This window comes from Portunus trituberculatus, chromosome 47, assembly GCF_017591435.1.
Source record: "Portunus trituberculatus isolate SZX2019 chromosome 47, ASM1759143v1, whole genome shotgun sequence".
Lineage (NCBI taxonomy): Eukaryota > Metazoa > Arthropoda > Malacostraca > Decapoda > Portunidae > Portunus > Portunus trituberculatus.
Genome location: NC_059301.1, coordinates 5,974,661 through 5,992,699, shown reverse-complemented (window position 1 = coordinate 5,992,699; position 18,039 = coordinate 5,974,661). Strand labels below are relative to the sequence as shown.

Below are 18,039 nucleotides of genomic sequence, written 5' to 3'. Positions count from 1 at the left end.
TTGGCGTACCGTAAGTCAACAGAAAAGAAAATAACGGTGGATGCGTCTCTGGCGAAGTAGAAGGAAAGAAAAAGAGTACCTACCACACTTATCTTAAGAAGACTGCACAATTGCGATCAAATTAAATCCTGACAAGTCTTCAATCCTCACCTCCAACAACACCCTGCATTGAGGGAAACAGTTCCTGGAGAGTGGCAGCTATTTCGTCGAACGACGATTAGCGCAAGCCGAATTTTACTGAATAATTCATTTCTGGCGTCCCAGATGCGTTTTTTTTTTTCCCTCACGAACCCTAATCTTCTCTACTGGAGAACACATTTTCAAAGCTTACTCCGTGACGTCACAACGTAAATAAAGTCGCAAATCCACTACATGTTGGTCTTGTTTTGCGACTGGTTTCTCCAGTCGCTAGGCACCGATATTCTGTCGATTTGCAATTTCAGTCGCAAATTGCCACGTGTAAACCAACCTTGACTTGTTTTTCTTAAAGTTATTTCCTTTTTTCTTCTTCCACAGGGAATTACGTAGAGTACGTGTCGCGCAAACATATTTACCTGCTGCGGCGTGCCTTCACGCTTACTTGTGTCATCAACAAAGTAAGTGTTACCTGGTAATGGACATGAAATAAGTGATCACATTCAAATAAACCACAACTCATTCACGTATTCCTTGCCTCAATGTTCAAACTACTAGCAGAAAACTGAGGATTATGAAAATTATCTGACTAATAATTTGGGAATGCTTTTTTTTTTTTTTTAGGAAGAGGAACCAGCCAAGGGCAAAAAAAAAAAAAAAAAAAAGGCCCACTTGAGGGCTGGCTCTCTAAAAGTGTAAAAGCGTCAGCCAAAATTAGGGAGCAAATGCCTTGATACCTCCCTCTTAAAAGAAGACTAGTCGTGGGAATTCGGAAATACAGATGCAGGGAGGGAGTTCCAGAGTTTACCAATGGAAGGGATGAATGATTGAGAGTACTGGTTAACTCTTGCGTTAGAGAGTTGGACAGAACAGACATGAGAGGAAGAAGAAAGCCTTGTGCAGCGAGGCAGAAGGAGGAGGGGAGGCATGCAGTTAGCAAGATCAATAGAACAGTTAGCATGAAAATAGCGATAAAAGATAGAAAGAGATGCAACATTTCGGCACTGAGAAAGAGGCTGAAGACATTTAGTCAGAGGAGGGAGTTGATGAAACGAAAAGCTTTTGATTCCACCCTATCTAGTAAAACTGTGTGACTGAAACCCATCAAACATGCGAAGAGTACTCCATACAGGGACGGATAAGGCCCTTAGTTTTAAGCAGTTGGAGGGCGAGAAAAACTGGCAGAGACGCCTCAGAACACCTAACTTCATAGAAGCTGTTTTAGCAAGAGATGAGATGTGAAGTTTCCAGTTAAGATTATGAGCAAAGGACAGACCGAGGATATTCATTGTGAAAGAGGGAGACAGTTGTGTGTCATTGAAGAAGAGGGGATAGTTGTCTAGAAGGTTGTTTCGAGTTGATAGATGGAGGAATTGAGTTTTCGAGGCATTGATAACTACTAGATTTTTTCTGCCCCAATCGGAAATCTTAGAAAGATCGGAAGTCAGGCGTTCTGTGGCGTCCCTGTGTGATCTGTTGACTTCCTGAAGGATTGGACGTCTCTGAAAGGACGTGGAAAGATGTAGGTGACTATATTTACTTTTGTTTTGTTTATTTATTTTAAGTGGGATCTGCCCAAAAGCAACATAAGACTGTGAATAAAGATCCTCTCTATTAAGATGCATATCCACAAAAAAGTGTAGTCTTAAGGGTTAACAAAACTGTAAAGACAAATTCCTTCGTCAAACAGTGCAAGTCAAATGCATAACAAAATAGAGACAGACACAGGGAGTTCCAGATTTACTAATAAAATTAATGAAAGTTTGAGAATATCGATTAACTCTTGCATTAGGAGGGGGAGTGGACAGAATATTGGTAGGAGTACAGCGAGGCAGCAGAAGGAGGGGAGGCATGCAACTACGTAGTAAGATAAGAAGAGTTGGCTTGTAAATAGCGGTAAAAGACTGCAAGAAACGCAATTTTGCGGCGATAAGAGAGAGAGAGAGAGAGAGAGAGAGATTTCTATTTGTGATCTACGATGCTATTTTCATATTATCTAACAATTTCATCAGGTAGCCTCAACAACTTTAGCGTCCACTCTGATGGCGGCCGATGGACAGCCGTTGCCGTTGCCATCAGGCACCTCCCCACACGTGGTGGCTGCAGAGACGCTCACGCCAAAGGTAAAGTTCATTGTGTACTTACAACGCTATTATAATATTGATGGTTCTTCCAAGTATGTGTATGTTTTATTCGATTATTTAGTAATTCATTTGTGTGAATGAAAAATTGTTCGGCATCAGGCAGAGCTCTCTCTCTCTCTCTCTGTAGGCAGTTAATCTTATATTATCATACATTTTTTGGCAACGTTTCAACAGTGTGCTCAATGTTCTCACAGTACAATGAAACACATATAACTGTTTACGACGAATTCAGAATGAAGTTCTTAGTAAAAATTTCTTGAAAACTTCAACAAAATCCAGAGCTGGGTGTTGCGGCAGTGTTACAACTTTGCAACTTTGCTACACCGTAGATTTTAAAGTCACAAAGTTGAAAGGTACAAACACCTTGAAAAGTCAGACTTAGCAAAATCGCACCGCAACTTTTCCAAGACTTTTGCGCGATTTTAACATAGCAAAGGCGCACCACAAGTTTTCCAAGACTTTTTCCGCGATTTTTAACAGGAATAAAGACAACTTTTTTTTTTTTATATATAAGTTTCTGTGGCTTAAAGAAAATGTGGGCCAGGAGGAGAGTGAGGAGAAGAGGTATGATTAGAAGATGTTAAGGCGGGTTCATTCGTGTCAATATGCGACTGGAATTGCAAGTCGGTAGAATTTCCGATTGAATATCGGTGCCTAGCGACTGGAAAAAAGCAGTTGCAAAACAAGGCCAACATGTTGGTCATGTTCAGTCGATTTGCGATTTTGTTTACGTGTGACGTCACGGAGAAAGGTTTGAAAATGTGGTGTCGATGCAGAAGTGAAGTTAGGTATGATATGGTGAGGGAAAAAGAGCACATCTGGAACCCTAAAAGTGAATTCACCAGCAAATAAAGCTTACGCAAATCGGCGTTTGATGAGATAACTGCCACTCTGATGACTGCTTCTCTCTATGCAGGGTGTTGTTGGAGGCGAGGATTGAATACTTGTGATGATTTAATTAGAGCGCAATCGTCATCGTCACCAGAGAAAGACATCGTGGTTAGCTGTTTGTTTACATTCACTTCCCACCAACCAACTGATTCTTTCCAGTCGCTATGTGTGAACAGGGGCGGATTTAGGAATTTGGGGGCCCTAGGCAAAGGTAGGCATCGGGGACCCCCGTACCTAATCCAGAATAGTGGGGACTGAAGGGGGTCCCCGTTTTCTTTATACATCCACAGGGGCCCTCGAGACACACCTAATAGGATAATCCTTCTGCTGGCGTTTTAGCAAATGGATTTTGATTAAAAAAAAAAAAAAAAAAAAAAAAAAAATTAGTAATATGTGCAAATAATAAAACCTCTGTTAACCATAAGTGTATGAGGAGCTTCATGGGACCCCAAACACTCGGGACCCTAGGCAACCACTTAGTGCTGGCTAATGGTAAGTCTGCCGTTGTGTGTGAATGTGTTCCAACTAGAAGGGCTAAGTCGTACTTCTAGCAACTTGCAATTTCAATTGCATATTGACATGTGTGAACCTTCCTTTAGTTTAGGGTGTATTTCAACTAGAAAATAAAGGAATTAATAAATATGTGTTTCTCTGCCTTATAATAAAGGCATGTTTCTGTCATCATGCTTAAGTTTATTTTATAAACTGGAAAAAAGTTGCTGTCGCAAAGTTGCAAGTTGCATTTACAGAGTCACAAAATCACAGTCACACCAGATCCGGCAACAAAGTCACAAAGTCAAAGTCACACCAGAAAAAATAAAGTGGCACCTGCTCCAACAATATCATGACCTAGGCAATGTGCCCATCAATACGTCAGGTTGAGGTCTCCCTTGGAAAGATGCTGAATAGACAACACTATGTCTCAGTTCAGTGTGGAAAAATAAATGTGAATGATAAAAATAGATAAGTAATAAAATAAAAAAAAATTCTCAGTTTTCATGTAATTTCAGCCTTTTAATTACCTCATGATGTGCCAAGACTGGCATTTTGTATATAAATATTAAAAGAGATGTACCACTTCAATGTAGTATAGCATTTACATTACATACACATTCCCAACTCCCATATAATACATGGACTATGTTACCCTCTTTTTATAACCTTAGTAGCCATGTTTCCATACTGTTTATTTCCTGTCTCATTTTCAGACAGACAATGAATTTGAGTTTGCAAGGAGGCACTTCTTCAAATTCCTGCTAGTCAGACATCCATTCAGCCGCCTGTTGTCTGCTTACCGTGACAAGGTACTGCATGTCCCCATAAGGACTTCTCAAATCTATTGTTAAAATTTCAATAACTTAAGATTCAAGATGTTTTTAATCCTTTGGTCTTGATATTTATCTTGTTGAAGTGAACTTAGGTATGATACTAAAAAAAACTTAAAACATTCATATGGGTATAAGTTTGATAAAGAGTGATTTTTAAAGGATACATGAAGTAACAACTAAAATGACTAAATGCTACATGATTGAAGTACTCTATATTCAGTTGAATGATGCCACATCAAAAGGAAACCCTAAAATAAGATTAGATAAATTCACTAAGGTAATGATAAGTAAATATAGGTAGGTGTATCTGACATAGGGACTGCCATGTGCAGGCTTGATGGCTCTTTACTGCTTCTATATTTTCTTGAAATAAAAATAGAAAAAAGACTCATCCAAAGTTGCATAATCAAAACAATCAGAACACAATAGGGATACAGTATAGTATGATTAAAAGAAAACAAAACTGTGAATCTATAGCACTTCATAATAGTACTGCAATATTACTAACACTTATAAAGAATGAAGAGGGGAAAGAATCTCAGGTAACAAAAATTTGTTTTAAATCTAAGGAGTGTCAGAGGCACAGACAGAGTGGATGGAAAGACTAATGAAAGTAAGTATTATGGGTTTGCATAGGGGTATAAAAGTACGTATAACTAATATAAGTAGTGGCATGTGAAGAATTATGTAATGGGTGAATTCATAGTCATAAGAATGGAGGGATTAACAGCAAGATTTTCTGCTATATGATCATAGTTTGTACTTAAGTAAAATAATGTATTACTTCCTTTAACTGTTTTATCATTTTCCCTCAATCTTGGGATCTATAATTGTTAAAGATCTAAAAAAATCCAACTTTGTAAGTAGACTGTCAGTAGATCATAGGATTTAAGATTGAAGGAAAACACAACACAGTGCAAGTAAATACAAGTTACTCAGTTTAAATCCATCATTACTTAACTTGCCTTCAGCTCATGAATGATGAACAACATGGCCTATTATTGTGTATTAGGTGCAAAATTTCTAAACATGCTCTATATCTTGTATTTTCTAAGGTGGAGGCAGCACAACACTGGTCCCTGAAGCAACTGAGGGAGCACATCTTTACAACTCTTGCTGAAGCAAACCTAACAAAGAGGAGACCAAATAAAGACTCACAGAACAGTGGTGATGACATCCCCACTTTTAGAGACTTCCTGGAATATATCCTTATCAACAAATGGACAGGTTATACATAGTTCCAGTGACTTTTGCATTTTATGTTACAAGTGAATGCCTTTCAGACAGTAGTGAATTAATATGGAAAGTATAGAGCACTTTTCATAATGAAGATTGCCAAAGTTATGTAATCAAACTTCATTTATTAAAAATAATTTCACAGTACCTGCAAATATAAAAATTTTTGGTCACTGCCGAGTTGTGTGACTGTAATATTATAACATTTCCTTCTTGACATTCCTGCAATGTGATAGGAGGAGGGTTTGACTCACACTGGGCACCCTATTGGCACCTGTGCTCCCCATGCTTTATCCAGTATGATGCAGTGGCCAAATTGGAGACTGCACACACTGATCTCAAGGTTTGTAAAACTGTTTATTGATGTTTCCTGATATTGATTTTGTTTTATTCACTTACAAGTATAATTCCAAATAATCTTTCATGGGAGTCTTAAATATGTTAGCAGTAGCCAGCATGTAACAATAACATTACAAGGATAGTATAGTCTGCAGTTAGATTAATCTTGTCTTCATACAGTAGGTACTTAGGTACTGCTATTTAGTAGTTCTGATTAACATATAACTTTGATCTACCTTGAATAATGTTTAGAACTTGTTAGCAAATCAGCTGGGAGTGACTTCTGAATATATCCTTTAATGATTGCTTTGTGAACTATGTTTTTTTCAAGCTTTTAGCGCAGTACAAAGTATTTTCAAGAGTTGGTGGTAGATTTATAGCTCAAAACACATAACATTTGGTTATTCAGCCAGAAGAAAAGGAAAAAAAATTAGTCAACCAACTTCCTTAATTATCACCAAAATACTAATATTACATGATCTTAACATGCATTCCTCAACCATCCCTTTTCAGTGCAAGAGTTGGTTGCACACAGTCTGGTGGGCCATCCCGATATTTTGTTGCTAGAAGCTAACTCATACATCAATCTAATAATGTATTAACTTTACTCCATTAATAATAAGATTGCATTTAATTATTTTATCTATGAAAGCATTGAAATAATATATTCACCATATCTCTATAACTAAAATTCCAAATCCAATTTATGATGATGGAAGTATAGGAAAGAAGTTCTATTTCAAGTTACAATGATGTCCCTCTACTATATCAAGATTTCCATTTGTATCATAATAGTGAGTCTTTTCTGTAATCCAAAGAAGTCAAAATGTATAAAGAAACCCAGAAATTGCAATTTGAGGATCAAGCCATCATTTGGTGAACAAGGCCAGCACATATTAATGGTCTTTGAGAATAGTGGTAATTGACAGTGACTATGAAGAAAATAAGGAGGAGGATGGTGGTAATAATGAATAAGATCCACTTCGTGGTAGTAAATTTTCCATCAGACATCTTATTGGCAGCAACATTCTTAATTACCTTTAGAATCAACAGAAAGCACTGTCAGATACAAAATTAGCAGTACAGTATTGTCATTCACAGCACAATGTACAGTAGCATCATCCACAGTACAATATCAAGAGCCAATGGCAAGTGATCTGCAATGATAAGGGAACTGCTAGCAGTTATCAATCATTTCATATACCTATACTTCATTACAGGATGTGCCATACTTAATGAGAATATCCTGATGTTTACTATTACATGACAATATGAGTGTTAGAAATTCTGCCAAGGAAACCTTACTGTGTTAGTAAAGTTGACATTAATACTATCATGGTAGTGGTGGTGACAGTAATGGCAATGGTATGATATGGAATATAAGTAGATAAATGTTTTTTCTTCCAGTACATTTGGCACCACATGAGGTTAAAGGAGCCAGTGCCGTGGATCAATCGGTCAAGTCAGAACAGCACCAGTGGCAGCACCATCAACCATTACTACCAGGGTCTAAGTCCAGATCTCATTGCCCGAGTGTACCACCATTATAGCCTGGACTTTAAGATGTTCCAGTATGACATTCTAGATGTTGTCAGGGAAGGGGGCCACTGCCACATGCAAGACTGTTCAGACATGGTTCCTTTCTTCTCCTAGCAAAGGTTTTGTCATGTATGAATATATGGTAAATGAACAAATGTGATCACAGTTATATGTACATTTAAAAGTAAATGTCTTTGGCACCAGAAACAAATATTAAAATGAAAATGTCTTTGGCACTAGATACAATCACTCAACCTTTTCACTTCCCAGCTATCAATCTCATTTTCAGTCTTTGGTCAAACAAATCAACATTCAAATTTCAAAGGTTAATGGGGAATGCATGACCTGGCTACTCATCCTGTAGATGGGTTAAAAAAAAATATGGCTGTCTATATATTACCTATGAGCTGTGATAAGAAGGGAGTAGGAGGGATGGGAAGCGAGAACTAAGGATCCAATCTGTTTTGATTCCTAGGAGACAAGGCATGATGTCATTACTTCTCTCATTTAATCTTCTTTTAAGAAGAATCTGTCAGGTACAAACAGGTAGATTCACCATGGACCTGTTAATTCCAAAAGATATTTCACATGCCATGATTAATGTAAATAGTATAAAACATTCAAGGGTATACACATTATCCAATCATCAGGATACCTTTAATTTAAATGGTTGTGATGATCTAATTTTTTGGCTATCTCCATCACTTGGTAACAATGGTTTACTGCTTCTACCACTCAAAATTTCTTCTTCCAATTTATACTTCTCTCTTGCAATCCTTGGAAAATTTGGCACCACATCAATATCCTGAAAATTGGAACTATATTGTGAATGATAATACAATTATTAAGAACTTTAATACAGCAATATATAGGACACAATACATACTTCTGTAGCTATCAACAATTTACTCCAGTCATAGCTAGTAAAACACTCACCTCTACAGGCCAAAGTCTGTCACATATTTTTAGAAGAAGAAACTGCAGCGTTACCAGGAACATCATGAACCAGCCGGCCACCAGCCCACACTTCTTGTACCTGTGAATTAATGAAGTGTTTGTTAGTACAAATGCAGCCAATAGGAGAGGAGAATGAAATGCGCAAAATCACTAAGTCACTGAAATTACAAGACATCTTTGAATTTATGGCCCAGCTATACAATGTCATAGGCCAACATCCCCTACAAATTACAGTGCTTACCCCCTAACAGTATGTGCCTTTATGGGCGATAAAAACCCAAGCATATTGCAAAAAATGCATACTGTGAACTGAAGAATCAATGGAAAAAATTGCATGTGATCAGACAAATCCCAAGATTAGGTTACTGTATTATAACTTATTCATACCAAATTTTATGCTAGTGTTGCAGAAGAGCCTGTGCTAGATGATGTAAAAATTATTCTTACACGAAATGAAACTTTAAGTAGGCACGAGGAGGAGAGAAAACATAGGCTGCAGAATGCAGAGAGATTTGTTTACAACACTGTTCCCCACATGGGGAGTAACCGTGGGTGGAGGAGGTTGGCAGAGGAGGTGAGAGAAGTTTGTTTCATTTCATGCCTTTTCAGTGACTTAATAACCTCCTATTTCATTTCCAAAATTAATCTTTTGATTCTTGGATTTTCTGGGTAAAGCCATGATAATTTCTGGCAAGTGAAAATCACAATACAGTGGTGAGGCAGAGCAGACAGGGAGGCAGCAGCATGTGTGTGTTGGGTGAGGGAAATGCACACCTGTTCACAAGCTGGAGTCTAATGACAACTAACTTATGAGTCATGACTTATAGTCCAACAGTTCAGTGGCACCAACTTGGTGAGTCAGACATGCACACATAGTGGAGGTGCATATTGAGGATAGACACCATTATTAATATTTTGGAAATTAAGTTGCAGATTGTGAGAAGTGCATATTGCAAACATATATATTGGGGTTAACTACTGTATTTGTTTCTTCTCTAAAACAGTGTATTGGATCCATTTAACTGACCAGGGGGACCATATTTGATGAAAGAACTGGAAGCTCCCAAGGCTTGATGGATTTTATAAGTAAGGCAGTCAAAATTTGAAGGCACATTTTTAAGTGTATCTATAATCATGTATACTTTTCCAGCATTTTTTTCTTAATACAAGAGGGAAGACTGCCAAGGGCAACAAAATATTAGAAAAAAAAGATCCACTGTACTTGTATTAAAGGGTTGGACAGAATAGGGATAAGAGAAAGGAGAAACCTGTGCAGCGAGGCTGCAGGAGGAGGGAAGGCATGCAGTTAGCAACATCAGTAGAGCAGTTAACACTGAGTCTTTGTGTAATCATACACTTTAAGATAATAATCTGCAACATAGCCCTTAAAACATGATACATATGATAAATGAATCAGTGTACAAATGATTTTGAGCATCAAGACATAATTTAAATACATATACAATTAGTCAAAAGCAAAAATAGAAAAGGAGTAAACATAAGATTACAGCAGAGGCATAGACACCCTTTACAAATATTCCGAATGCAAGTACTACATGAAATCAAAGCAATATGTTAGAGCAAAGAAGCACAACAACCTTGGAATGCGGTGAACCAGGTCAGCACTGGATTCCTCCTGGTGGACTTTGCTGTAGACTAATTCAGTCCGCCGCATCACATCAGACCACAAGTAGGTGTTCTTGACCTCCTGGTGCATCTCCCATGGCCCGACACGCTGTCCCGTCTCTTCCAGTCTGATAGCCAGCTCCAACTTCTCTGTCAGACCTAATTAATGAGAAGGAAGTAATGATCTCCCACAATACAAGTTCCCAGAATCAGATGTTGGCAAAGACTTCATTAAATTCAGATGTTGGCCAAGACTTCTAAATTCAGTGTAGAGAGTGTTTGCAATACATGACTTACTTTACCCCACTCCTTCACTACACATAATTTAAATCTATCCAGTACTATTAATTGTCCATTTATTTACTAGGCTAACAATCCAACCTGGGTAGCCCAGACAAAGCAACATATTCAACACACATCATTCAAAATCTTAACCCCTGTCAGCCCCTGGTAAAAAGGAACCATATCATGGACAACCCTATTACACATCTGGAGCTTAGGATAAGAATATTACAAATAATTTGCCTTACTCTTAACATTGGGGTGAGCAAGATGAATCAGGTGAGCTGGCAGTACTTCAGGAATGCCTCCCACATTGGTGCTGACCACCTGGAGCCTTTATAGAAAGAACTGACTTCATCACTTGCATCAACTTATCCACTCAGTAATACATTTAACTTACACACTTAACTATAAGTTTTTTTTTTATAACTGCTAAGATTTAGTATATGTAGTCTTAGTTATGTTGACATCATTGCCAGAAGTTGAATAATTTTCTATATTCATGCCCACATATTAAACCTTGTAATTCAACCCAAAGATCTTCTGATACAATGGCAATATCCTTATGAAATTTGACAATTGATTGATCTTTTACAGAGTATACAGTAGTTATGAGTAAGGGAAAACATCACAGAGAGGAGTGACTTCATCAACTGCAGCAGTCTATCCACTCACTACCACAGTAATACAAGGTTTTATATACAAATTCTAGGACTCAGCAGTTTTAGTTATGCTGGTAAAGTCACAGATAAAAGTGAGTAACCTGCATTAATTCCAGTCATGTCAATTCTCTGTACTCAGTATTAATGTTCTCTGATACACTGACAATATTTTTACAAAATCTGACAAATAATGAATCTTGAACATATAATGGATTAAGACTAAAGGAAATCACCAAACACAATGGAAAAAGAGTATGGTAGATTATTCAACTATCAACTATGACCTAACTATGTATACTTTAATGTACATATGCACAGGATGCACTCATCATAAAAAAATATGGGTGAAAGCTCAAATATTACTTAGAACATCAAACTGACCCTGAACAAACAGCTTCACAAATAGCAATACAGAAGGCTTCAGTAAGGGAGGTGTTGAGGAAGATGTGTCCCTTCACCAGCACACTGTGGACCTGGCCATGAGGCACAGCACCCAGCAGCGACAGCCGCTCATCCCCCACCTCATCCCGCACTTCCTCCAGCAGACTGCGCTTCGGCCCGTCACCTCCGATTATGAAGTTCACCTGTCCAGATATAAGAATTGTCAAAATACACGTTTTTGACAGATGTATGAAATGGATTATTGCACATTCTTTTGGTTTGACTCAATTTCTTATTATGAAACTCACCTTTCTTGCTATAAGAATTGACAAAATAAATGAGTTTTTGACAAATACATGTATTAACAGATAATTTCATAAACATTTTTGATAACTGCATGTTCTTCAACACTGGCTCAATTTGAACACTATTTGAATTCTAGTTTTCCTACTATCAAGTTCGTATCAAACTTTAAAGATGCAGAAGCTTCAGATGACTGACAATTTCTTGTTACAATTCAAATCCCACCAGTTCTTACTCTACTTAGCAGTCACAACAATAAAGACACAACTTACATAAGGATAATGTTGGCAGATGTATCTAATAATGTCAGGCTGGAGGTCAACACCTTTGCGATACTGAAGGCGGCTCATCACAATGATATTGACTGTAAGGAGAGAAGTCTGTGGTATCCATCAAAATTAAACATGTATATGTTTTTAATTAAAAAATATTAACTACTGTTTTTTTTATTTATATAAAAGAGATATGGAATCTAAGTTAGCTGCACTGACGTTTATCTGTTGGTCTCTTGGTCACATCTGGCCTGAACACCTGAGAATCCAGTGCATTTGGAATGACAGACACCTTCTCTTGTTCTACATTGGCTCGCAGAACTGTATTTTCCTTCCTGTAGGAATAATACACAGAGTTTTCCAATTAAATTGTTGTATTACTTATTACAATACAGATCCTACAAGTATAGCACTAACATTTTACTTTCTCTTTGATAAGCAAAATGCAAAAACATAACTTTCAGCACCTGCCAAAGAGACTTACCCTACATAGGAAACACAGATGCAATGATTGACATCAGCCAGAGAAAGTGCCAAAAAGTTGTTGGTTACAATGGCTGACATGTCGGCAAACCCAAACAAGGAGTGGTCTGTAAATACACTCTGCAGAAATAAAAAGCAACATCATTAATTTTGGAATATTCTTCAAAACAGAACAGTATCTCACAGTAAATTATGCCTCACATCCAAGACTTTACAATTGACTCATCCCGTGCCAAGCAATGTTCCTAGTCAATTTTGGTTCTGCAGGTGCGTTAATTGAGTGAATTATGTGAAGTATAGGTGGATTGAAATATCAAATTATGGTACCTGTAACTGTTAGTATCTCTTCCTAATATCTACCAAGCAGTATGTCAAGTGTGCCTCACAATGTACAATGCTGGACAGTATCACGAAAATAGTTTTCTTATTACTTTATGGTGAGTTAAAAGCACTCAAAGGCTTAAGCAAAGGACTTAATTTCTCACATTGTCAACCTCATCACCATCAGGAATGATCTCAGTGGTATCTTTTAAGAAAACTGCACATATGGAGTTTTAAATCACTATATCTAATCTGATTCATGGCTGTGGTAAGCAAGTGACCTACTATTTTCTATATGAGCATCTTTTCCATTAAATACTCTACAGAGATTCCTTACTTATGTGCAATTTACTGCCCATGGCTATTTTAGATGAATAGTTTAACTGGAAAGAACATACCTTGAGTCCCATTGCTCTGGCCAAGTTCATGGCCTCATGGGCCATTGTAGAAAATGCTGAGTGACCATGCACAATGGTCACTCTTTCTCTCAGGAAAACATTGCGCAAAAGTGGAATTGAGGTGATGAAAGTTGGAAGAACAGACTGATTGTAAAATGTCTGGATTGGAAGATAGTATACCTGAAATAAATATTATGTTTTAGTACTACTAAGGCTGAATAAAAGATTCACCAATGGTATTTAGAAAATCTCAAAAATGTATGATATTCTGGTTTTTTTTTTTTTTTTTTTTTTTAAGTTATGGCCTATAGCACCTGTAGGCATACTTGAAGAGTATATGTGGAAAACACTGTTAAGCTTCCACCCATTAGTGGTGCAGGCAGTCTTATTTAAAGTGGTACCCATATCACCATATCACCCATATCACCACCCAAGTGGTAAAATGCTTTGGTTAAAAAATCAAATCAAAATTAATGACAGTCTCATGACATGCTAATGACTCACCTTCAATCCATTAGTCATGTAACGAATGCCTTTCCTGTCTCCATATACGTGAGTGAGCACAATCACCTTGTGGCCACGCGCCAGTAGACACTGGGATAGCTGAAAGATGTGCTCTTCCACACCTCCGACATTTGGGTAAAAGAAATCAGACACCATGCTGAAAATAAAAATAAAACACACTTAGAATTTTTTGCCACAAAGTTGCTCCCTACCACTTTTTCATGACTCCTACTTCCAGTCCATATAAAGTGAGGATCATGGATGGTGATCTACCCTCATCCTAACGCATTGCTAAACACAAACACATACCAATTTTATCCATTGCCAGTAACTGTTAGACAAAGAATTACATTTCTGAAGCTCTTGGGCACAGTGAAAGATTTCAAGATGTGGGGAGAGCAGTGAGGAGCAGGACAAAATAAGATAGGAGGTGCAGGCACACAAGCTGTAGCCAGTATCTTCAGCATAACAAACACACACTGACCACTACATTTATGGAGTGGCTGATGATATACTGTTATTGAACCTTTACTATAGGCAGAATTGAAATAACAATGAGTCACACAAAAACATCTTTAGAAAGGAGAAGAATAAGCCCCTATTATGCTACATGTAAGCTTTATCATTTTAGGATCTGTATCAAAGGAAATATACTCTAAGAATTAATCCAGTTCCTTTTTCTGCCTCAGGATCAGAATAAATACTTTCTATGAATATTCTACTGACAAACATTGCTTTAACAATGATAAAAAGATTTTGAAAACATTTCAGAAGTATAGAACTATTCCCAAAGCAAACTAAAGTATGAAAATCATGAGCAAGAACTCAACTGAACAGGCATGGAGAGGATGGCAATAATATGCTTCCCATGGCTCACTGCCACACAACAGCTTTCAATGAAGAGTGACAACAATCATAAATTACATGACTATCATTGGGTAAGTGCCAAATAGGACTAAAAGTTCCACAAAACCTAGTACTACTGGAAGGTAAGGTTACCATAGCCCTGCAGGACCTATATGCAAGATTAAGTGTTAGTTAATATCATACAGATTAAATTTGAATTGATACCATTTGGTTACTAAAGGGTGTAGTTTCCAATGGAAAAGTGAAACTAAGGCTCCATAGTAAAATTCATAAGAAAAATGATAAATGTGGAGAAAGGCATAAGTCTGACATAAAGTAATAATGAATGCATCAATGATTATATTTTGATGCCTAGAATACAAAATGAACATTCCTGACTGTAAAAAATCCTAAGAAAAATTCCCTAGACTTAGGAAAAATCCCCAGATTTAGGGAATTCTTTTTCTAAATGCAGAGATTTTAGGGTTCTCTGCATATATAATTATTGATGCATTCTAACTAAACTTACCTAAGCTAACACAAAACCTTTTAGTGTTCTAAGCATATATAAATATTGATGAATTATAACTAAACTTAACCTAAGCTAACACCAAACCTAACTTAATGCAGGGATTTTCATGTTCTGTGCAACACTTATTTATTACCATTAATACTGAATGAGTAACTTATGAGGGAAAGTGTAAAGAAGATAAGTGTCTTAAAAAGATGTCGGTCAATTTGCAGTTTTACCCAACCAATGAATCTCTGATGTGACTCCTGTTTCTCTGGTGAAAAATATAGTGAATTGATTGATAAGATATATAATTTCCATCGCAAATTAATGTTTTTCGAGTTATCATTTTTTTTCAACTCTAAGTTATGCCTGCATCTCATTCCCAACTATCTTGGGGAACCTGTGGGAAATTATAATTTTTCCAAGGGTGATTGCATCAAATCAGGCAGTGTTTGTTGCAAAAGAGGTCGGAAATCAACAAAATCACATAAAAAAATCTCTGAAAATAATTTGATGATGGTGGCAGTGGCAAGTAATACTTTAGCATTGTTGACCAGCATTGCCAACGATTTGCTACATTTCTGGCTGTAGCCACTACATTTAGTAAAAACCCCAAAAGCTAATTAGCCAAACCCAACACTACAACCTAGCCTATGGGATGTGCCACTTTGGAGCCCCCAAGGGTTACTAAACAAAGCGTAACAATAAAACCTTCTATCTCAGGGTATAGGAAAGGGTCTGCACTCCCCAGCATCCCCACAAGGGTTACTAATGAAGCCCAACATTATTACCTCTAAAAGGCTTTGTCATGTTTTTTTTTTTTCTAGACAATTCATACTTCCTCCCAACGAATGATTTTTTGACATGCATTAACCCCTTCCTTACCGCAAGACTGTTTTGTGGTACGTGCGTACCACGCGCAAAAGCGACCTCGTGGTACCGCAAGATGCTGCCGTGGTACGTGCGTACCACACCAATACATTTCCATGTATAACCGTGGCCTGAGTGCAGATTTTGCCTTTTTTATACTTTTTTATACACGTGGTTCACTATAAACAAACAAACACTGGAGGCGTTATTTTTAGCCACCCCAGTGTAACAAAACCATCCCCCCCACTAGCCAATCAATATCGGAGTTAATTTTTCATGCATAAACTATAAAGCCAATCACTATTCTTTGACATATATTATTCCCACAGTCCCCCCAAGAACATCAGTTCTCTAGTATCGGCCGTGGTGAAACTGTTCTATTGCCTCTAGTTAGAGATAATGGCGTCTGCTTCGTGTAGCAGCGATGAGGATTATCATAATTATGAGACAGATAGTGAGGATATACTGGAAGACTCTCCAGATGAATATGATTCAGACTATGATCCTGAAAAGAAATAGGAGAGAGTGATAGTGACAGCAGTGTTGAAACCCTCTCGGCAAGTGAGGGGGAGCAGCCTAGTTATGACTGCCTCAGGGCCACCCTCACCAGGTGCAGAGTGTGTGGTGCTGAATTTATGATTAGTGCACAATTTATGATTATGTTTACGTTTTCTTTTATTAATAAAATGACAAAAATATGTTTAGAAAAAAGTACATAACACTGAGTTAGAAAGAAATATAATGTGTAGATCTGGCCGTGAGGCACGTGCGCACACGGGCAAGGGGCTGCGGTATAGGAGGGGAACGCTTTGTTTATATCGGGCGGTGGCTGCGGTAAAGAAGGGGTTAATCCGAGGTTATAATGTTGGGTTTGACCCTTGGGGGAGTCTGGGGGACAGCAGCCTGCCCAGTTGGAAGGTTATATATAATGTTGCATTTCATTAGTAACCTTTGGGGACGATCTGGACATAATGTCGGAGGACAGCCTTTGCAATGAACCTAAATCCAGGGATATAGAATAGCTAGCTCAATAGTAACAAAGAAATGCTCCCCACAGACAAGGGCACCACTGCCACTACTATCAAAACATTTTCAAAGATTTTTTATGAGATCTTATTGATTTTTTAACTCTTACATTGCACATAACTTGATTTAATGTTTCCCCACGATTTCCCACCAGGTCTCTCAAGAGCATTGGGAATGAGAGGCAGGCATAAGATAGAGTTGAAAAATAGCCATAACTTGAAAAATATTCAATTATGACTTAAATGATATATATATATATATATATATATATATATATATATATATATATATATATATATATATATATATATATCATCAATCCATTCACTAAATTTCTCATCAGAAAAACATAAGCCACATCAGAGATTCGCTGGTTGGACGAAATGGCTTTCCAGTGATGCACTTAGTGTAAGACTGACGGCTTTCTCCAGTAATACCGGTTGGTCGAGAATATTTTTTTTTGTCTCCTCTTGCCGTGACTGTTCCCTGTGCCAGCTTAACCCAGCAAGCGGCACACCCAGCAGCTCACAACGTCTCGTCTAACTCACCAGATGACGTGCCTAGTAGAGAGCTGCTCCCCTCCCATCACGGCAGGTCGCCCTCTGCTCCTCCGACTGCTGGAATCACTCGGCTGCGGGCTGCAACTATAACTCTACAGTCCCCTTGCCCTGTGTTCCAGAATGTGTGACCTCAGTGTTCACAGTCCATATTAAAACAAGTACTTCATATTCTGGCTGCTAAGGGCGAACCCTGCCAGACGCTCTAGTGTTTTGTTTACATCCTACGAGTGTATGTGAGACAGACAGACAGACTTTGTTGTCGTGCGGACTACACACCCAAATATTCTTCCTCTTCTAATAATATGCAGCAACTAGTCTTGTACTATACTACAGAAATATAAAATAACTCTTAAGATATACAATTCGATTAAAAACTATTATTCTTGTAATTGGCAAAGTATATACATAACACAAAATAAAGC

At 37.7% G+C, this 18,039-nt stretch overlaps 2 protein-coding genes and 1 long non-coding RNA gene across 5 annotated transcripts in view; 2 read left to right on the top strand and 1 right to left on the bottom strand.

Moving 5' to 3' along the window:
- Positions 1-7,846, top strand: part of LOC123498255 (carbohydrate sulfotransferase 11-like) — a 17,647-nt gene extending 9,801 nt beyond the window's left edge. Inside the window, exons 2-7 of one of the 3 annotated variants that reach the window (XM_045245446.1) lie at positions 517-596; positions 2,148-2,258; positions 4,379-4,474; positions 5,554-5,725; positions 5,971-6,077; positions 7,481-7,846. In XM_045245446.1, the coding sequence (XP_045101381.1) occupies positions 517-596; positions 2,148-2,258; positions 4,379-4,474; positions 5,554-5,725; positions 5,971-6,077; positions 7,481-7,726 (812 nt within the window). In that variant the 3' untranslated portion in view covers positions 7,727-7,846. The remainder of the gene's footprint in view (positions 1-516; positions 597-2,147; positions 2,259-4,378; positions 4,475-5,553; positions 5,726-5,970; positions 6,078-7,480) is intronic. The other 2 variants (XM_045245447.1, XM_045245448.1) reach the window with 2 other exon arrangements.
- Positions 6,073-17,879, bottom strand: LOC123498254 (phosphatidylinositol N-acetylglucosaminyltransferase subunit A-like). Its single transcript, XM_045245445.1, has 11 exons — positions 17,606-17,879; positions 13,802-13,958; positions 13,298-13,477; positions 12,580-12,698; positions 12,315-12,430; positions 12,096-12,187; positions 11,521-11,723; positions 10,726-10,811; positions 10,168-10,354; positions 8,549-8,648; positions 6,073-8,417 (listed from the first exon to the last, which is right to left on the bottom strand). Exons 1-11 carry the CDS (start codon positions 17,641-17,643, stop codon positions 8,259-8,261), a joined length of 1,437 nt encoding a protein of 478 aa, XP_045101380.1. The 5' UTR covers positions 17,644-17,879; the 3' UTR covers positions 6,073-8,258.
- On the top strand, positions 10,348-12,258 carry LOC123498258. Its single transcript, XR_006672659.1, has 2 exons — positions 10,348-11,231; positions 11,601-12,258. It is a non-coding gene; the product is annotated as an uncharacterized LOC123498258 (long non-coding RNA).
- Positions 17,880-18,039: the final 160 nt, after the last annotated feature.

What these genes read in the sequence shown, in the direction of transcription:
- LOC123498254 (XM_045245445.1), bottom strand. Translation starts at nt 17,643, where the DNA reads ATGGGAGGGGAGCAGCTCTCTACTAGGCACGTCATCTG. An exon ending in CTGGTTCACCGCATTCCAAG is followed by an intron (nt 8,649 to 10,167) that starts GTTGTTGTGCTT and finishes ATTAATTCACAG; the next exon opens with GTACAAGAAGTGTGGGCTGG. An exon ending in ACAGACTTTGGCCTGTAGAG is followed by an intron (nt 8,418 to 8,548) that starts GTGAGTGTTTTA and finishes TCCAATTTTCAG; the next exon opens with GATATTGATGTGGTGCCAAA.